Genomic DNA, 17,079 nt, shown 5'->3' on the forward strand with positions numbered 1-17,079 from the left:
GATGGATGGATGGATGGATTTTCGTCTCGCTCGTCATGCAAACGCGACATAATCTGGCTACTGGAAAAAACGGTAACCCTGTATGAACTAAAACAGGAAAATGTTTGAATGAACGTCGGTGCAATGCAACCATCTGGTTTGAAACCGCATGCAAGACTGAACGTGTGTGCACTTTATATTCCGTGACTGCAAGTCTCTATTTATTGCATGTGTCAATAAATGAACAAACCTCTGTTTAATCTTTGCAATAAATAACTTTTCATTAATACATGGAAGCAATATTAACAGTTCAGCAAAAAGAAAAAGAAAAGAAAGAAAAGAAAAAAATTGTGCACCTAGGATAAAAAGTAATCACAAATTCCAAAGAAACAAACACAACAATAATATACAGCTTTGTGGCAAATTTACAGAAGAGCAACAGAATATTTAGCCAACGCGAGGGAAGCCAATCTCAACAAGTCTTACACACACTGACTGGACACTTGGCCGCAAACACTGAACATGTGCAGAACATGGCATTCCTTCTCCAGGACAAAATCAACACAGAGTAGCTGACTTGAAAAGCAACAGTGGCAAAAGTCTAGATTATATAATTTTAAAAAAAAAATGTAGTTTAGCTCTTATAGCCTGATGATAAAATAATTTCCAGCATTGTTTTTCTCTTCAGTTTGCCTAAACCATCTGAAGCCCATTCGACATCTACAGCAACCAATTCAAAGACAATTAAAGAAATTAGCTCTACATTTCTAGAGACTACGTTTATTCAAAAAATAGATTTTAGCAGTTTATATCAGGCCTCCTTGTGATTAAAGAAACACTCATGAAGCACAGACCGATAACCCCACCTAGTTCGGCTCGGCACACCCACCCGAGGAGGTCGGGTAGATGGGAAACAGCTGTAGAAAAATACTCTCTTTTTTTTTGCCGGTCACTCTTCTTTAGCATTGTATTTTGTGTCTGGATCGTAGCTTTTGCTTGTAGCTGGTGACTCACAGAAAAACATTGCATTTCCTAATAAAAGAAACCATGGGTGCTTGTTGTAAAATAGCTTATAAGCTGATCATACCAAGGAAGTCGGCACTACTGCAGATAAGGAAACTTGATTTCTGTAAATTAAAAGTGAAAAAAAGTACTTTGGCTTGGTTGTGGTTGAGAGGAGAAAGTCACATAAAAAAACAAAAACAAAAACTGCTGGGTTGTTTCTTTAATCAGAATGCCAGAATAATGCTGTCGGGTAGGTCAAAATAGGTGAGCAAACGAACTGTGTTTTTTTTTTTTTTTTGGGTAAGAGAAGTTCTGAACTACACAAAGAACTGATCAAAACTTCTTCAACAGGACGAAATAAAAGCTAGTAAGATGTGAATTGTTTTTTCTACGTGTCTGAGCCAAATGAATGACAGACTGTGAATCCATAGTTTGACTTCCCTTCCAATCACCACATCTGTAGCATCGGTTTGATGTGACTTTTAGAGCCAAACAAAACTGATCCCGTGCAGGAAAGTGAGGATTTCAACTACGTCCTTTCACTACCACATTGTTTCACACGACCTCTGCGACGCCACCCGGTATGGTGGTAACCCACAACCAGGTTGTGGTGAGCTGGTCCATGTTTGACTTTGCAAAAGGACCCCAATTGGTCTGTTTTTAAACCCAGCAGTTTTTAGTGTGTATATTATGGATGTATAACAAAGGGTGTGAAGGAAGTCAGCCAGGAAATCAGACTGTTTGCTACATAGTTCTGTCAAATGGAGCCATGGTTTCCATACCTAGTGGAGTGAACAAGTGGGTTTTTAAATTTTAGGTTGGAATAAATATAAATATATATTTAAAAAGAGAGAGATTATTAGACTGAACAAGAGAAGAATCCTAGGCAGTGCTTTTGGTAGCTAATTTAAAAAAAAAATAAAACAAACAAAAAGAAACTATGTGTTTCATCCTCTGAAACAAACCAGGGCTCCAAGGCAGAGAAGAACTAAGCCCGAATTTGGTTTCGCCAAAATGTCTATCGTGTCCCGTTGAGATCCGTAACCACATGCAAGTACAATATTTAGAAACTGAACCTTGTGCACAAGAAACATGCTGGACATTCAGCAGACGGTCACATTTAGGCGCAGGCGTGGAGCACGAGCGGACGTCAGAACACACAGTCACATACGTCTGCACTGCACATGCGTTCACAAAGTCTTTGATTCAAATATACAGAACAAAAAAAATAAATAAATGAATAAAAAAAAAGATGACTGTACAGTCCAGAATCTGAGACGTGGAATCAAATGAATCTGCATGTTTGTTTTTGGCTGTGACTGTAAAGCTTTTGAAAGTTTTGAACAGAGACGGGGGAGGAAACTGATGTGGTCATGTAAGATATTCCAACTGAGCATAGGGGTGGGCGATATAGTCAAAATATCACTTTTTTTTTTTTAATAGTAAAATCAAGAGCAAAAATTTTCTATACAAATGCAGTTAAAGAAAAAAAAACATTTAGGTCAGAGAACATTACTACAAAGATATTTTTTCAGTTTACCTTAAAACCTAATTTCAAAGACAACTCAAATAAAGAGCACATTTTCTACTCAGTTGTGATGTAATGTAAATATTATATCAGGATTAGTCGGTTCTGTCTGAACACAATCTGAATTGATAAACGGCATCAAACCAAGCCTGGTTTGATGCTTTTTGAGAGATTCTTTGGCTTTTGACCGCTGTAGCCGCTCAGACGTTTCTTCTGTCAAACTTCGAAGTCTTTAATGTCAATGTTGCCACCACCTGTTGGTGGAGCTCACCTACTAACTTCTATTGGTTTTATTTTTGTCCTGACAGTCTAATAAGCTGTAGACATTCACTTTTTTCCAACAATATAGAACAAAAGCATGTAGAAGTGCAGGTTGGGTCTAAAACTGATAGTGAATTTGGTATTACAATACTAAATTCTAATTCTTCACAATTTGACGTTGTTATATCGCCCGCCCCTAGCTTAGCGATATAAAAGACAATGAACTGCACGTTTCAATGTGTGCAAAAGCCAATACTTGCAGAGCAGAAATAGTTGCTAACTCTCCAGGATCTCTGAATATGTTCATTTCTGACGCAAACGTGCTTAAAACTAGACAACCGATGGTATTTTAGTTATCCTCAGCTCTGATTTCTTAATTTTAATTTCATTTAAAAAGGAAAATTGATGAGAAAATGCAGTCCTTACGATAAACCAGATCATTGTGATATTCAAATCCTTACCTTTAACGAGCCCTGGTTAAATACGACAGTAAGTTCATGAAACATTTGCATAAGAACGTTCCTTTAACATTTCCAGAACCGCAAAGAAATTCCTTTTTGTCTTTCAAGCTTTTGATGATTACGGTGGGGGGAGAGGAGGACAGGTGGGAGGTTGTTCAGCGTGGCATCCTTAGATTTAGTGCAACAGACAAATAAGGCTTCCCTGAAAGGGACCAATGCAGCAACGGGGGCGCACAAGGAAAAGGTAGAGGGGCAACAATCGGGGCAGACAGCAGCACCAGAAGCAATTGAAGGAGCATCCCTTACCCCCCACCCCACCCTCAGTGTCATAGCATAACAGTGTGCTATTTGGTTGTTTGTAAAAACCCCACTTACTGTATAAAGAAATATCTCTGCATATGTTTCTTTTTTGATGTAAAGCTCTTTCTCCAACAAGTGCTTGTCTTTTATTTTTAGCTGCAACAACAAGCCCGCGTTTTGAATGCAATAATTCAATCTCTTTGGGACGTTGAGACAAATGTCTATATATGCAACACACATAAAAAAAATTAAAAAAAATAAACTACAAAAGCATAAGGGTAAAAGTTTAGCTCGGGACAACACTTGAGCCGAACTGCCAGCAGCAAAATGAGTGCTGGTTACGAATCAGATGACGGATAGCGGAGACTATTAAATCAAAAAGTAGCGAGCGAATCGACAGACCATAAGCAGATTGCTGTTACGTTTCCAGAGTGCAAGCCGATCTTTGGTGGCCCGTTACTTGCGACTCGGAGAGGTTACTTTCTGCCGACGTGGCCCGATTGATATCAAGAGGGGAGGGAGATGTTAAATGAAAGATGAAAGAGCTGGGCTGGAGAAGAAAACGTCAGATGGAAATTTGGAAAGATAAAGTGACGGAAAACCGTGAAGGAGGAGGAGAGAAGAGATTATATAAATAGGAAGGATTCGATTTCAGCTTCTCTTTTCTCCTCACCGATAAAAAAGTTAACAAAAAACAAAAAAAACCTTTCCAAAAACTAAAGAGAGAATGAATTACTTACAGGTCTGACAAAGAGAAAGAACCTCATAAGCTCGAATACAAAAAGCACACAGAAAACACTGCAGGTCGCCCACTAGGATTCTACCTATTCTCTCTGTCTGTGTCTGTGTACCGGGTCTAATCTCTACAACTTGATTGGCAATTCACGTTGCACATTTTGTTTTTGGTAGCAGGTGGATGGATTTCACTTCCATGTGAGGGGGAACAACAAAACGTACTTTGAAAATAAAAAATCCTGAAGAGCCCACTCAGTGCAAACACGGACAGAAAAATTCACATGAAACTCAAGTTTGAGTGCACTTACTGTACAATGCCTTGTAAAAGTATGTACACTTTTTTTTTTTTACATTTTGCAAACTTCAACTTTCTGTACTGTATTGAGAATTTGCGTGATAGACAAATACAAAGCAGTGCGTCAATAGGAAACATCAGAGAACAAACAGCATCATAAAGGAAAAATGCCAGTCAGGGCAGAGGTGAAGTTGTAGGAACGACTAAAGCAAGGGTAGGCCAAAAAAAAATGTCTTAAGCATTTGAAGATTACACAAAGTTCTGTTTAATCCATCAATCAAAAATGGGAAGAATGACACAAATGTAAACATATGAAGACTTGGCCATAAACCTAACCTAGCAGGGGAGTATTATCAGAGAAGCAGCCAGGAGCCCCGTGGCAACAATGAAGGAGCTGCGGAGACCCACACCTCAGGAATAAGAATCTGCTCAAATGGCAACTATTAGCTGTGAAGTCCACAAATCTGGGATTTAGGGAAAAGGGGAGAGAAGTAGTAAGCTGTAGGAAGTCCCATTTGCAGTTTCCCATCAACCTTAGGAGACACACCAAACATTTGGAAAATGGTTTGGTCAGATGAGGCCAAAATGTCTGAACACCCCTCTACTCACCTCCCACCCGACCATGGTGAATAATGAGCTAGAAAGAGTTGAAGGACAGTGGGTGGAGTTAAAAAAAAAAGGGAAACCTGAAAGTTAACCTTTAAACATAAAACAGCAGGGAAAGACTTTCCAGCAATTCCAGATCTTCCAACAATTCCAGCCGGAGCTGCAAAGGATTGGTTTGACAACAAATTCTACTTTGTTTTGCTCTGTCACTTAAAACCCAATTGAAAAAGGCTGAGGCCTGTAATTGGAACATATCAAAAATATGGAAAGTTCAGGGTTTGTGAATACTTTTGCAAGGCACAGTACAACAGAACGCACACATACACAGGCCAAACAAAAAAAAAAACAAAAAAAAAAATCAAAGTAGAGAACTGACACGACCAGAAAAAACACACATAGTTGATGAAGGCACTATTACAAGCAAAGTCCAAGAACTAGTCGTCACAGAAAACATCGACACCCTTTACCCCAAATCCCCCGGTGGAAACCCCCTCAGGCTAGATGTTCAGCTTAGGTTTAAGAATGTGTTTTAGACAAATTCTTCAGGTTTTTGTACAAAAGCTGAAAACAGACAGAGTTAGACTTTGCCCTCGGAAGGCCTTTGTATTAATCGCGCTGCCGTGATAGTTTCCTGTCTGTCTGCCTGTGCTGGAACAGGAAGACAGTTGCTGACTCATCTACGACCCTCTCATCACCCTTCATTTCTCTCCTGTGCCAAAGTTCTTGACTACACAGTTAAAAAGTTGCTCGGTACAGCATGTCGTTTCTCCACTTCCATCACCAAAACACAAATCTCCCACTTTGTTCGCACTTTTCTCACATGTTGATTAAAGAGTCTGGATCTGTGAAAGCGTGAAGACATTTATGTCCACATTTGTGTGTGTGCGTGTGTGTGTGTGTGTGGAGGGGGCAGCATCCTAAAGCGAAGTTGACGAAGGTAAAAGACAAACCGTTGTACTAACCAAAAACCATCTAGCCCGGGGGGGTTTGATACCTAAAACAAATACACACTCGTGCAAGCATGCAAACACACGCACACACACACTCGCACGCCCCGTAATCAGTCGTGCGCTCGCACACCGCCCCTTCCCCGTCCCCCAGGCAGCAGACAAGGCAGTACATTCAATGTAACACAGACGTCAGTCCCCTTCAGAAGTCCATGGGATCCTCCTCCGCTAGGCCGTTGTTAGCAATGGTTCTGCCTCCACCTTTCGACGAAATCCCGTCACTTTCAGGTTTCGCCTTTGGAGGCGGAGTCGCCTCTAATCCCCCGCCGGGCGCGCCCCAGGCGTCAGTCGCAGGCGGGTAGAAGTCGTCGTCGAAGCCGCAGAAGCCTTCGTCCACGCCCTGATCGTAGCGCTGGTAGGTGGAGGCGTGCACCTCGTTCTCTCTGGCCGTGATCTCCAGAGTGCTGTTCCACATGCCGTAGCCGAAGTAGATAAGCACACCTTGAAGGGACACATGGAAACATCTCACTGAACGCAGATGTTCAGCGTGAAGTAACGCCCCATATGAAGTAACGACCCGTATGAAAGAGCGGCCAGGAGGAGTGACTTTTTCCACCGATATCTAAAACGCTCGAGTATCAAATTTTGCACAAACAATCTGAGATCGTCAAGCAAATATAAGTTTCATGCGCAATGAGGAGCTGTTCATTTTTACTGAACATATAAACATGATTTTTAAAATTACTTTTAACCTTTACTTGTAAAGAACAGCTCAAACATATCTAACACTTTGTTCTAGTTTTCCTTATGTCTGTGTGAATCTTTTAAATAGTACTCCACCAACTTTTGTCACATTACAATCACAGACTTCAATATGATTTAATGGGATTTTATGTTCCGATACAAAGGATATCAAAGTGTGCAGTTTGCTACAAACCAGATTGGCTGCACAACAAACAAGTGGAACAAGGAGGTTTGGTAAAACACAAATTTACTTTTTTGTCCTTAACGCATAATTTGTACTGCACATTACCCGGAGCAACCGCTTTGTGTTTGCATGAAACAACACGAAGAACTGGATAGCTAGTGTAAACTGATACAAAGTTGGACTGAATGAAATACAAGGTAATCCTGAAAGAAAGCTTGGAAAAAAGTTGCTAAATTATTGTGATTTGGTTAGGACGACGACCTCAGACATACAAGTTATGTAATGGAATTGCTTTGATCAAATCGTTCGCCTGTGTTGGGATGGTCTAGTTAAAGTCCGGAACAAAATCCTATCAAGAATATGTGGCAAGACTTAAAACATTTCTGTTCACAGGTGGTCCCGTTAAATCTAACTTATCTCAATGTAATTTACAAAGAATAATAAGAAAGAATAGATTATTGCTGGCTTTGATTCTACAACGAGTGCCACATTTTTCACACCTTATTTGGTAAACTTGCCACTGGGTTATGTACTCTGCCAATAAAATAAATTTGAGATTACGACCAAAACGTGATCAAATCTGAGAAAACAAGCAAAATAGAGGAAACTACAGGTTTTACTCAATAATTTTAAAAGAGGAATTGCACAGTTTAAAAAATTAGCTTACAACCGAGGAAGAAATGAAAAGAAAACCCGATACGCTTTTGTTCCGGCTAAAGAAATAAACATCAGGGTTTCTTGGCAAATCGAGCCATTAAATGAATAATTTCTTCTGTTATTGGAAATAATCTGAGCAGAGTTATTGCTTGAAACCAAAACATTGTTTCTATCTGTCCTGGATAATACCTGGATTCTCTCCGCATCAAACCTTTTTTTTTTTTCTGGCAAACAAAAAGTCTTTGTGAAAGTGTCTGCTTACCAATGAGGCACCAGATTGAAAATCGAATCCAGGTGATGGCAGAGAGCTTAAGCATGAGGTAGATGTTGACCAGCATGGCTGAAGCAGGTACGAACGGCACGCAGGGAGCCATGTAAGGCAGCCGCTTGGGGTTTTCTGGCTGCTGGAGGATGATGATGATCAGCAGGGCAATGAAGATGATGAGGAAGATTAGTAGCAGCAAGGCCCACCAACGACCCTCTGTGATAAAGTCAGCTCCTGAAACAGAGGGAACAAACTGTGACTGGATGTTGCGGTACCCTCGTACCTTGGACGAAAGCATCGTCGATTTGTTCCTACCAAAAATGATGAAGGAGCAGAAAGCGAAGAACAAGACGAACAGCAGCAGCACGCACACGGTGACAGTTTTCCCCGTGACCGGAGTTGGCCTGTCCATTTTCCCAGGGAGGCCTAAACGGATTCTCAGCGTGTAGTAGCGAGGTCCGATCAGCTTCTTGAGCCGTCGAGACATCCCTCCTTCTGACTCCTCTGCTTCGATGCCGGTTGCCATGTCCACCGTGCCGTAGTTAGGATGGCTGGCGCTGTACGCATTTTTGTCTGGTTTCCCAATCAGCATCTCGTTGTCGCCCAGCGACGGCAGGTTTTTGGCCCCGCAGGTGTTCGTGGTCTGACCGCCGTACTCGTCGGCCTCGCTGGTCGGCGAGCAAGCGTCTTTCTCGCACTCGGCCAGAATCCCTTCCTTTTTCTTCTTCTTCTGCTCCTCGGAGAGAAAGTTCACGAAGCCGTGGATGTCGCCCTCGGGTTGGTAACGCAAGAGGAGCACGCAAAGGCTTACCTGCGCAGAAAAGGAGAGGAGTTTGTTTCTCTCATAGACGGAAATCTAAAACAAAGACTGTTTTTTTTTCTTTATTCCCTCTTAAGTTAACATACACATACAGAAGCTATCCTGCATTTACATTAAATAATTACACCTGCTTTTTTTTGCTGATGGACATTTTATTGGCCCCACACAGATCTTACTGTCTCCATTGCTAAACTCAGTCCAATTTGCATACTATATTTTGTATACTGCTATTGTGTCTTGTACCTTCAGACATTTCAGAATTTAAAAATGACAAACCTCTGTCGTTTCCATTGGGATTTTATGTCTTAGACAAACACAAAGTAGAACATTATTGTGAAGAGGAGGCAAAATAACGCACTTTTTTGAAGGTACTTTGAGTTGGCTTATCACAAGACATTTTCAGTAAAATACAATAAAATTTGAGTCTATTGTGTGATTAAAAAAAGCGATAAAAGTACAAGTAGATACTGCAATAGATCATAATGCCTTATCTCTGTGTGGTCAATGCGGTTCAGTAAGCATTTTTGTCTTCTTCCATTGTTAAAGTAGCTCATAGAAAAGACCTAAAATGCACCGTTCCACTGGTGCTGAACCACTGGCATCATACAACACAGTCCATTGATTGGAGGACAGAAAAACGCCACTGCTTGCACCAAGTACGAGACATGCTGGTGCATTAGGTTTCTTGTTGCACTCGTACAATGCACCGTTAGCTATTTGGGTTTAACCCTGCCTGCTGGCGGTGGAAAGCTCTCCTGAATATGCCGGGCCATAAAATGGCGAACCCCACCAACTCAGGCTCCATACAGCTCAATGCAAACAAGGCATAAGTTTAGTTACGGAATCCAAAGCAGCTAAAGAATTGAAAGTTAAGAAGGACAAAAGCAGAAAAAGAAGGCGTCCTCTTTTGTGGACGCCTTCCACAAAAGAGGAAGGCGTATAAACATATAAAAACACGTTCCCAGCACCGGTACTTATCACTCACTAGAGTGTAGGCCAGCAAGGTGCCAATGGACATCATCTCTATCAGGTCTCTGAGGCTGACCAGAAGGGACAGAAGGGCAGCCAGAAACCCAGACACCACACAGGCCACAGCAGGGGTCTCCGTGTATGAAGAGACGTTGGCCAGGAACCTACACACACAGAGCGGTAAAGATACGTCGTTTCTCCAGATGCGAAAACTAAACGACATACAGCAAGAGCACAGACTTACTTAAACAGAAGACCATCCCCTGCCATAGCATAGATGACCCTCGGCATGGGGAACAGGGACCCCAGTAGGGACACAGTGAGTCCAGCTATGGACCCCACAGCTACTATGTATTTTGCGAACATGCAGCCATGCATGGAGAACATCTCCATCAGCGGGGCGTCTGCATCGATTTCATTGTACGGGACCATAAGCGTCAGTATCACAGAGACCTGCAGGAAAGGCACAAATAATGCTACGACCTTTAGCTTTTGACAAAGATGAGGACATTTAACCATTTTACATGCAAAAATACACAAAAATAGAGCGACAAGCCGTCAAATTCTCACTGAAATATGAAGCAAAAACCTTTCATGAAAGAGAAAAAGGAAGGACGTTTTATTAGACTCTAGCTGCTGCTGAATGAGAACTACAGTCTTACAGTTTGGCTTTACAGTAATATTGTGCTCGGCTCTCCCCATCGCATGCAAATTGCTCATTAGTCGTTATTCGCTCTCTTTCTGTGTGTGTGTCTGGATGTTTTTGTCCTTGCGTCTGATGTGTGAAATCACGCAGGGCCATCTGTCACAGTGGCTGTGCTGCAAAAGAGCTGGATTTGCATAACCGCTACAGAAAAGAGAGAGTGATTAAAAAGATGAACCCCACACAGCTGAAATAAAGAAATGTGTTTCAATTAAAGATTTAGCCCCCCTGGCAGGAAATGCCATTAGCAAATTTTTTCACCACTGCTCTGTTTGGAAACTACTAATAGCTCAGCGAGGATACACGACGGATTATAAGTGACAGCACATTTATTGGTACCTCTGATAAATATGTTAGACAAGTTAATAGGCATAATGTCACCCTGAAATCATTATTTTTTTAGTTTAAAAAAATAAACTAAAAAACTGATTCTTTAATCAGGAAAAAAAATTAAGAAACAAATATTATTTTGTTAAAAAAACTCACTGGCATTTATTACTAGTTTTCATTGACTTTTTTATATTACTTGACTGTTTAAGTTGATTAGAGTAATAAATAGTTGCTTTCTGTTTCTCTGGAGTTTAAATATTGTGTAGGAGAAAGACACGTTTTTTTTCTAACAACTCTCCAAAACAGGAAATATAAAAGAACCTGAGGTAGATCTATGTTGCCTACAGTAAGTGAGAAACTGGTGGATGACAATAGGTGCTTTATTAATCTTGCCTATATCCACAGCCAGAGCAATAATAATAATAATCATAAAAAGTTTTAAACAACCAGAACACCGACATGTTTACCTCATCACCACACAAGTCGAGGTGGTCAAAATGAAATAAAAATAATAATGCTAGTATAAAAATGTAGAAAAGCTCCTGATACCTTGTCAGGTGTTATGGCATACATGGTTGTACAAAATATTAACAGCAGGGGTGATGCATTTAATTTTATGGCTGAAAATTACATCAGAAATGTACTTAAAAGTTAAAAAAATTTCCAGCATTTTCAGCACGATGTTATTCTACTGGAATAAAATCTGCTGAATCTTTAGCAGAGTGTCAGTAAGTCTGGCGACACAATTATTATTATTATTATTATTATTATTATTGGCACAACTATTGAAGATAGTAAATATTAGCACCACAGAGTCCCGTCTCCTGTTTTACATTAGATGCAGATGGAATTGCTAAAAATATAGTTGCTAAAGGTAACTGTAACTCATTGGAAGGAAAATTAGGGATTATAGGAAAATTATAAAGAAGACCTCAGCCGACAAGCTTAAACTCAAATTGGTAAACTCAATTTTTTTTTTTTTTTGTAAAAGAACAGTTTGTCCCTCACTACCATTATAAGTCATTTAATAACAACAACCAAAGAATATGATTATGAATACTCATCAGAGAAACAAGTGAAAAATAAGAACTTCTACCGTCGTAGAAATTAAAAAATGTTTGCTACAGTCTGTAACTCCAGCATCTTTCAGAATCTCTGTCACCAGAGAAATGAGTCAGTAACTTCACTCTAGATCTACAGTAACCCTCGCGGGAGCAGGACCGTTTCTCCCGGATGCCGACAGTGTGAGGCAGATCTAAGAAAGGCAGAGGTTAAAAATAGGGGAAAAACATTTTCCGAGCTCATGGCAGGGGTAACGTGTGGAAGCTGATGTGACAGGGAGACGCGATCTAAAGCTGATGTAATCTTTGCTTCAGGTAAAATCTGAGAAAAAAAAAAAATCTTGTGTTTTAATTGGTTGATATTCCCCAGAACCCACAGCAGCATCCACTCACTACACACAAGGCGACCCTGTGTTGTCTGAGCTGAATACATGATTGTGGTGGAGATGCACTCTCCCACATTTGGCTCTTTTCTTCTCTCTGTCAGGAATGCGACATTCGGGACGACCTTCTCAGTTTGTATTCATGGGATTCAGGGGAACTGAAAGTAAAAGTTGAAATTTAGGATGTGAAGGTCAGGAATAAATATGAATTTATAACTGGAAGCAAAACATTGCTTTGTCTATACAGAAATGAGAAAAACGCAGGACACTCGTACCCATATGTTTTGCTATAATATTTAGATGTATTAATGTTGTACTGAGGCATACAAGTAAGATTACAGTGACATAAGTAAGCAATAAAAATAAAGACTTTTCTTTTCTTCTAAAAACTGATGTGGGGGAAAAAAGTTAGGATATCACATTTTGATTTCATTTAAAATTACACACAGACATAACACCAAAAGTGAGGATGATCAGAACATCCGTACTCTTAATTGAATTTGGCGTAGTCATTAATGGCAACCATGGTGATATTATGGTTTTCAGAAGAAAATTATGAAGGGAATAATAAAAAAATTCCAAAAAAAAAAAAATTGCAGCAGTGATGCTTGATAAAGAAAAAAAAAAAAAAAAGCAAAAGTTGAGTCCAAAATACTCTTAGAGAATTATAAATTTGAAGTAACTCACGGAGACGTAGGCAGTGAGGCAGGTGATGAGTGAGGCAGTGATGGCGTAGGGGATGGAGGTGTTGGGGCTTTTGGCCTCTTCTCCTGTTGTAGCGATGATGTCAAACCCGATGAAGGCATAGAAGCAGGTGGCTGCACCCTGCATCACCTGCACCGCACAAAACGAAAGCGTAGCTCATAAAAAGATGGCCGGCCCTGCATGCACGTGGACGCTTCGGACCGTAGATGACACATTGTCAACATTGTCACTCGCATTCATGAGCGCCAGGTTAAAAAGATCTGATGATGAAATCGGGTCTTACTGCAGAATCAAAAGCTATGCATCAATGCCGATAAGTGCGGCTACGAGTGTGCATGCATACCCCTGACCAGCCAAAGGGTAGGAATCTCCCTTCGTCCCAGTTCTCTCCGTTGACAAAGAACAGCCCGGCGATCATCATGAGAACCCAGACGATGAGGTTGATGATGTTCAGCGCGTTGTTGAAGCCGACAGAGTTCTTCACTCCCAGAGCCACGATCACTGTCACCAGCAAGGCTATCAGCAGGGCCAGCAGATCTGGGTATGACTGCTCCCCTTTACCTAGAAATAACACACACACACACACACACCCCAAAGCACTATGATGTATCAATGTATTTCATTAAGCAGCTGTGGTAACAATTAGAATAAAGATTCCATGTACAAAACAAAAAACAACAAAAGCAAACTAAATTTCAGCTTGTAACTGCTTCACGCAAATCTTTCCATTTGTGTTGGAGAGACATTTTAAAGGCCCAAAATTAAGAGTACATTCACGAACATGAGGAGTCTGTTCACACGTTTCACCAGAACTGCATATTTTTAGCAAGATTCCACGACTCCCCCTGGGCGGGGAGGAACAATTCACCAGCTGGACAGGACTTTTTAAATAAACCGTGGAACAGCTGGCCACGCTGCAAGCCATGTGACCACTCCCACCACGTTGTCAGTGTCCACTGGTAAATTCAGCTGGGTCTGCCAGAGGCGTGTGCAAAGGGAAGGGCACTTCATGGTTTAGCTGAGGTTACTTTGGGTCAGATGGTGGAACTGCTTTAGTCTGGCTGTGTTCATCAAAGTAAGAATCTGACAAGTCGGTGACAGTGAGGCTGACGGAGCGACGGCTCAGAAACAAAGCTGTTTGCACCAAAGAGAGCAGCCTTCTTCACATGGCTTCAAACTGGAAAGCTATGTTTGAGGCTTTATTTTCATAATTCAAGATGGAGCAGCAGATGCTACTTATCATTAGGTCTTGGCTTCTATGACTGGCAGTAAGATGGCATAGAACTACTCCTGCCAAAATTTAGGGTAAAAGAAAAGAAAAAAAAAAGCTGAGCTTGTGTAGTTTTTGCTTTTCATCGTCAGGATGCAAAATATTTAATTTGGCCAAATCCGACCAAGAAATTTCTGCTTTTAAGTACACAAATAGCACCAAGGGAGAGAGTTTCCTAAACCTATCCAACCAGGACTGTTTTATCTGCCATTCCAATGGCTTGTTTTCTGATTCCTTGACAAAAAATAACATCTCTTTGATAAATATTTCATAAACCAAGCCTGTTTTTTTTTTTGTTTTTTTTCAAACGAACACAGGGTTGGATCGGTCCGTGTCGTTTTCAGAACTGGGTTAGCAAAGATAACAAGCCAAAAGATGGAACCTTGAAACATCTCACATTAACTGACAAGCTGTGTGTTATGATTACCCAAACATGGCAAAACTAAAAACTCAACCAGTCACTATCATTTCCATTTCATGAAATTCATGAATCAGCCAACATGAAATAAAACCAATGAGCACACAAAAAGATAAAACCCAACCAAAAGCGGCCTCTTACCCAAGCCGTTGAGCGTGCCGATATGCGAAATCATGAAGTTGCTGATGCTGTGATTGGCCAGAGAGTCCGCCATGCTGCTGAGAGCCGACGCCCCCGCCGCCGTGCCGATCAGATACTCCAGGATCAAGTTCCAGCCGATGAAAAAAGCCACGCACTCTCCCACGGTTACGTAGCTGTATGTGTAGGCAGAACCTGTGGTCTTAGGCACGCGCACCCCAAACTCTGCATAACACACTCCTTCAGTAAAGAGAAGAAGACACACACACACACACACACACACACACACACACACACACACAGGCACCCCCTCTGATATATTGCAAGGAGTAAAAGGCCGAGTTAAGGGAACTGATTAGAACTGTAGGGTTGTAGTGAAGCGTCCCTTGAGGATCTGTCAAATTAAAACGATATTGGCGTTGACCTTGTAATATGCACGCTTAGTGAAGGCTCTTCGTGAATCAGAGGTTTAATAATGAGCATAAATGTCTGCATCCCGTTGCTGCTTTAATCACCCAAGTGTATGTAAAAGACAGAGATGGCAAAAGACAGCTTATCCTCTCTCACCTGAAAGTATGGATGCCACAGCTGCGATAATGAAGGACACAATGACCCCAGGGCCAGCCATCTCCTTGGCAACAAGCCCCGAGACCACGTACATCCCCGTCCCGACGCAGCTGCCCACACCGAGCGACACCAGATCCACCGTGGACAACACCCGGGCCAGTCTGGTGCCGTGGGAGCTGGTGCCGGACACGGCCGAATCCAGCATGGACTCCACGGGCTTGGTCCTCAGCACGCGCGACGTGAAGGTGTTCCATGCCGAGCCCCACTGTATCCTGCGAGGGTCCAGCTTCCCCGCCAGTCCGCTCATAGCGAGGGCGTGACGTCGAAGGGCGAGAGGCTTACGGGGAAGACTGCGAGACGGTTGTTCTTTGACGCTTCAGTTCAGGTTCTGGAAATTCTCCACAGACGGGCGAAGTTATTCTTCATCCATGTGACGGAAGAGGATTGGATTTTTTTTTACCGCTTTCTGTGGCTTTCTCAGCAGTTTAGTGGAAGGCCTTGTTTGGTTCTACCCACATGATGACAGAGAAAGCTACCTGAAAGACAAAAGAGAGATCTGTCACTGTGTGAGAGAGATGCTTATATTTTCACAACACAAGCCTAAAAACTAAGGCGTACTTTCACTTTGACCGCATATGATTTGTACCTTAATTAGTGAGCAGCCAAATTAAAAGGCCATTCCCTGTAGCTCTGTTGCCATGGCAGCTAAGATCATCCACGACAACCGCAGTTCATCATTTCCTTTTAATGTTTGTGCCGGGAAGAGAGAGCAGTAGCTGTGATGTTACCGAAGAACTTAGACGGACATGCTTGTGTAATGTTTACTGAGCAGGCCGAGATTAAAATGTTAGTGACGACTCTTAGTGATGTCATTGACAAAAAAAAAAAAAAACCCAGATTGCTAAAAAAATAAAATAAAATGAAAATGATCACATGCTGATAACTTTTGGTAAAACTGCTCCATTCATTCTTTAATTAATATTAAACAATGAAAGGAACACACATATGAAAGCAGACGTGTGAACGTTTAAATGCTGTTAAATCACAAATACAACAAAAAAAGCGAGAGAAAAAATTTACAAAATCAAACTCCAGCCATCTCAAGCCGTTTATTGATACTAAGAGACTAAATGTTTTTTTATTATTATTTTTATCTTATATATATATAAAATCTGAAAAATGTCCCAAATCAAATGTAATTCTAAACAAACAGATAGTTGCACAAGGCCACCGAAATGTTTATGCAGCAAGCAGTAGGACATTATTGACATCGTATCCCATTAAAACTAAGCATTGCTCAGTGACTTTCAGAGGAGCTTTTCTCTTTTTCCATACAGTAATGAGCGACTTCAATGTAGCTGCCCTTTAAATAGCAGCATCCGTCTTGACATTACACGTAGCGCTTTGCATGCACACCAAAAAGTAAAACTTTAATTTTATCTTTGCAAGACACATTCTTCTACGTGTTTTCTGTGTCCTTGATTTGAGTTTTGATCAACTTTAAGCAGATTAGGAGGGGGGATTCTCTACTAACGCTCTCAGCTTTGCATCTTAGCGACCCATTCAAAGTTACCTTGGGCCTCTTGATTAAAATACACACAACTAAAACTAAAAAAAAAAAAAAAAAAAAAAGCAAATGGATTTTGGTAGAATTAGAATATGTCACAATTTTAAGTTGTTTTTTTTATTTCACAGTTATGCAATACTTTGCGCTTCATTGCACGAACTAAAATTAAAATCGGCATTTC

At 41.1% G+C, this 17,079-nt stretch overlaps 1 protein-coding gene across 3 annotated transcripts in view; it reads right to left on the reverse strand.

The window, feature by feature from the left end:
* Positions 1-604: 604 nt before the first annotated feature.
* Positions 605-17,079, reverse strand: part of slc7a14a (solute carrier family 7 member 14a) — a 29,333-nt gene continuing 12,858 nt past the window's right edge. For 2 of the 3 annotated variants that reach the window (XM_007564498.2, XM_016677706.1), the window contains 9 exons: positions 15,332-15,867; positions 14,768-15,004; positions 13,282-13,499; positions 12,921-13,067; positions 10,001-10,209; positions 9,773-9,920; positions 8,283-8,778; positions 7,965-8,201; positions 6,320-6,618 (listed from right to left, as the gene is read on the reverse strand). In XM_007564498.2, coding sequence (XP_007564560.1) covers positions 6,320-6,618; positions 7,965-8,201; positions 8,283-8,778; positions 9,773-9,920; positions 10,001-10,209; positions 12,921-13,067; positions 13,282-13,499; positions 14,768-15,004; positions 15,332-15,638 — 2,298 coding nt within the window. In that variant the 5' untranslated portion in view covers positions 15,639-15,867. Of the gene's footprint in view, positions 6,619-7,964; positions 8,202-8,282; positions 8,779-9,772; positions 9,921-10,000; positions 10,210-12,920; positions 13,068-13,281; positions 13,500-14,767; positions 15,005-15,331; positions 15,868-17,079 lie in introns of those variants that run through there. The other variant, XM_016677707.1, reaches the window with a different exon arrangement.

This window comes from Poecilia formosa, unplaced genomic scaffold, assembly GCF_000485575.1.
Source record: "Poecilia formosa unplaced genomic scaffold, Poecilia_formosa-5.1.2 Scaffold160, whole genome shotgun sequence".
NCBI lineage: Eukaryota > Metazoa > Chordata > Actinopteri > Cyprinodontiformes > Poeciliidae > Poecilia > Poecilia formosa.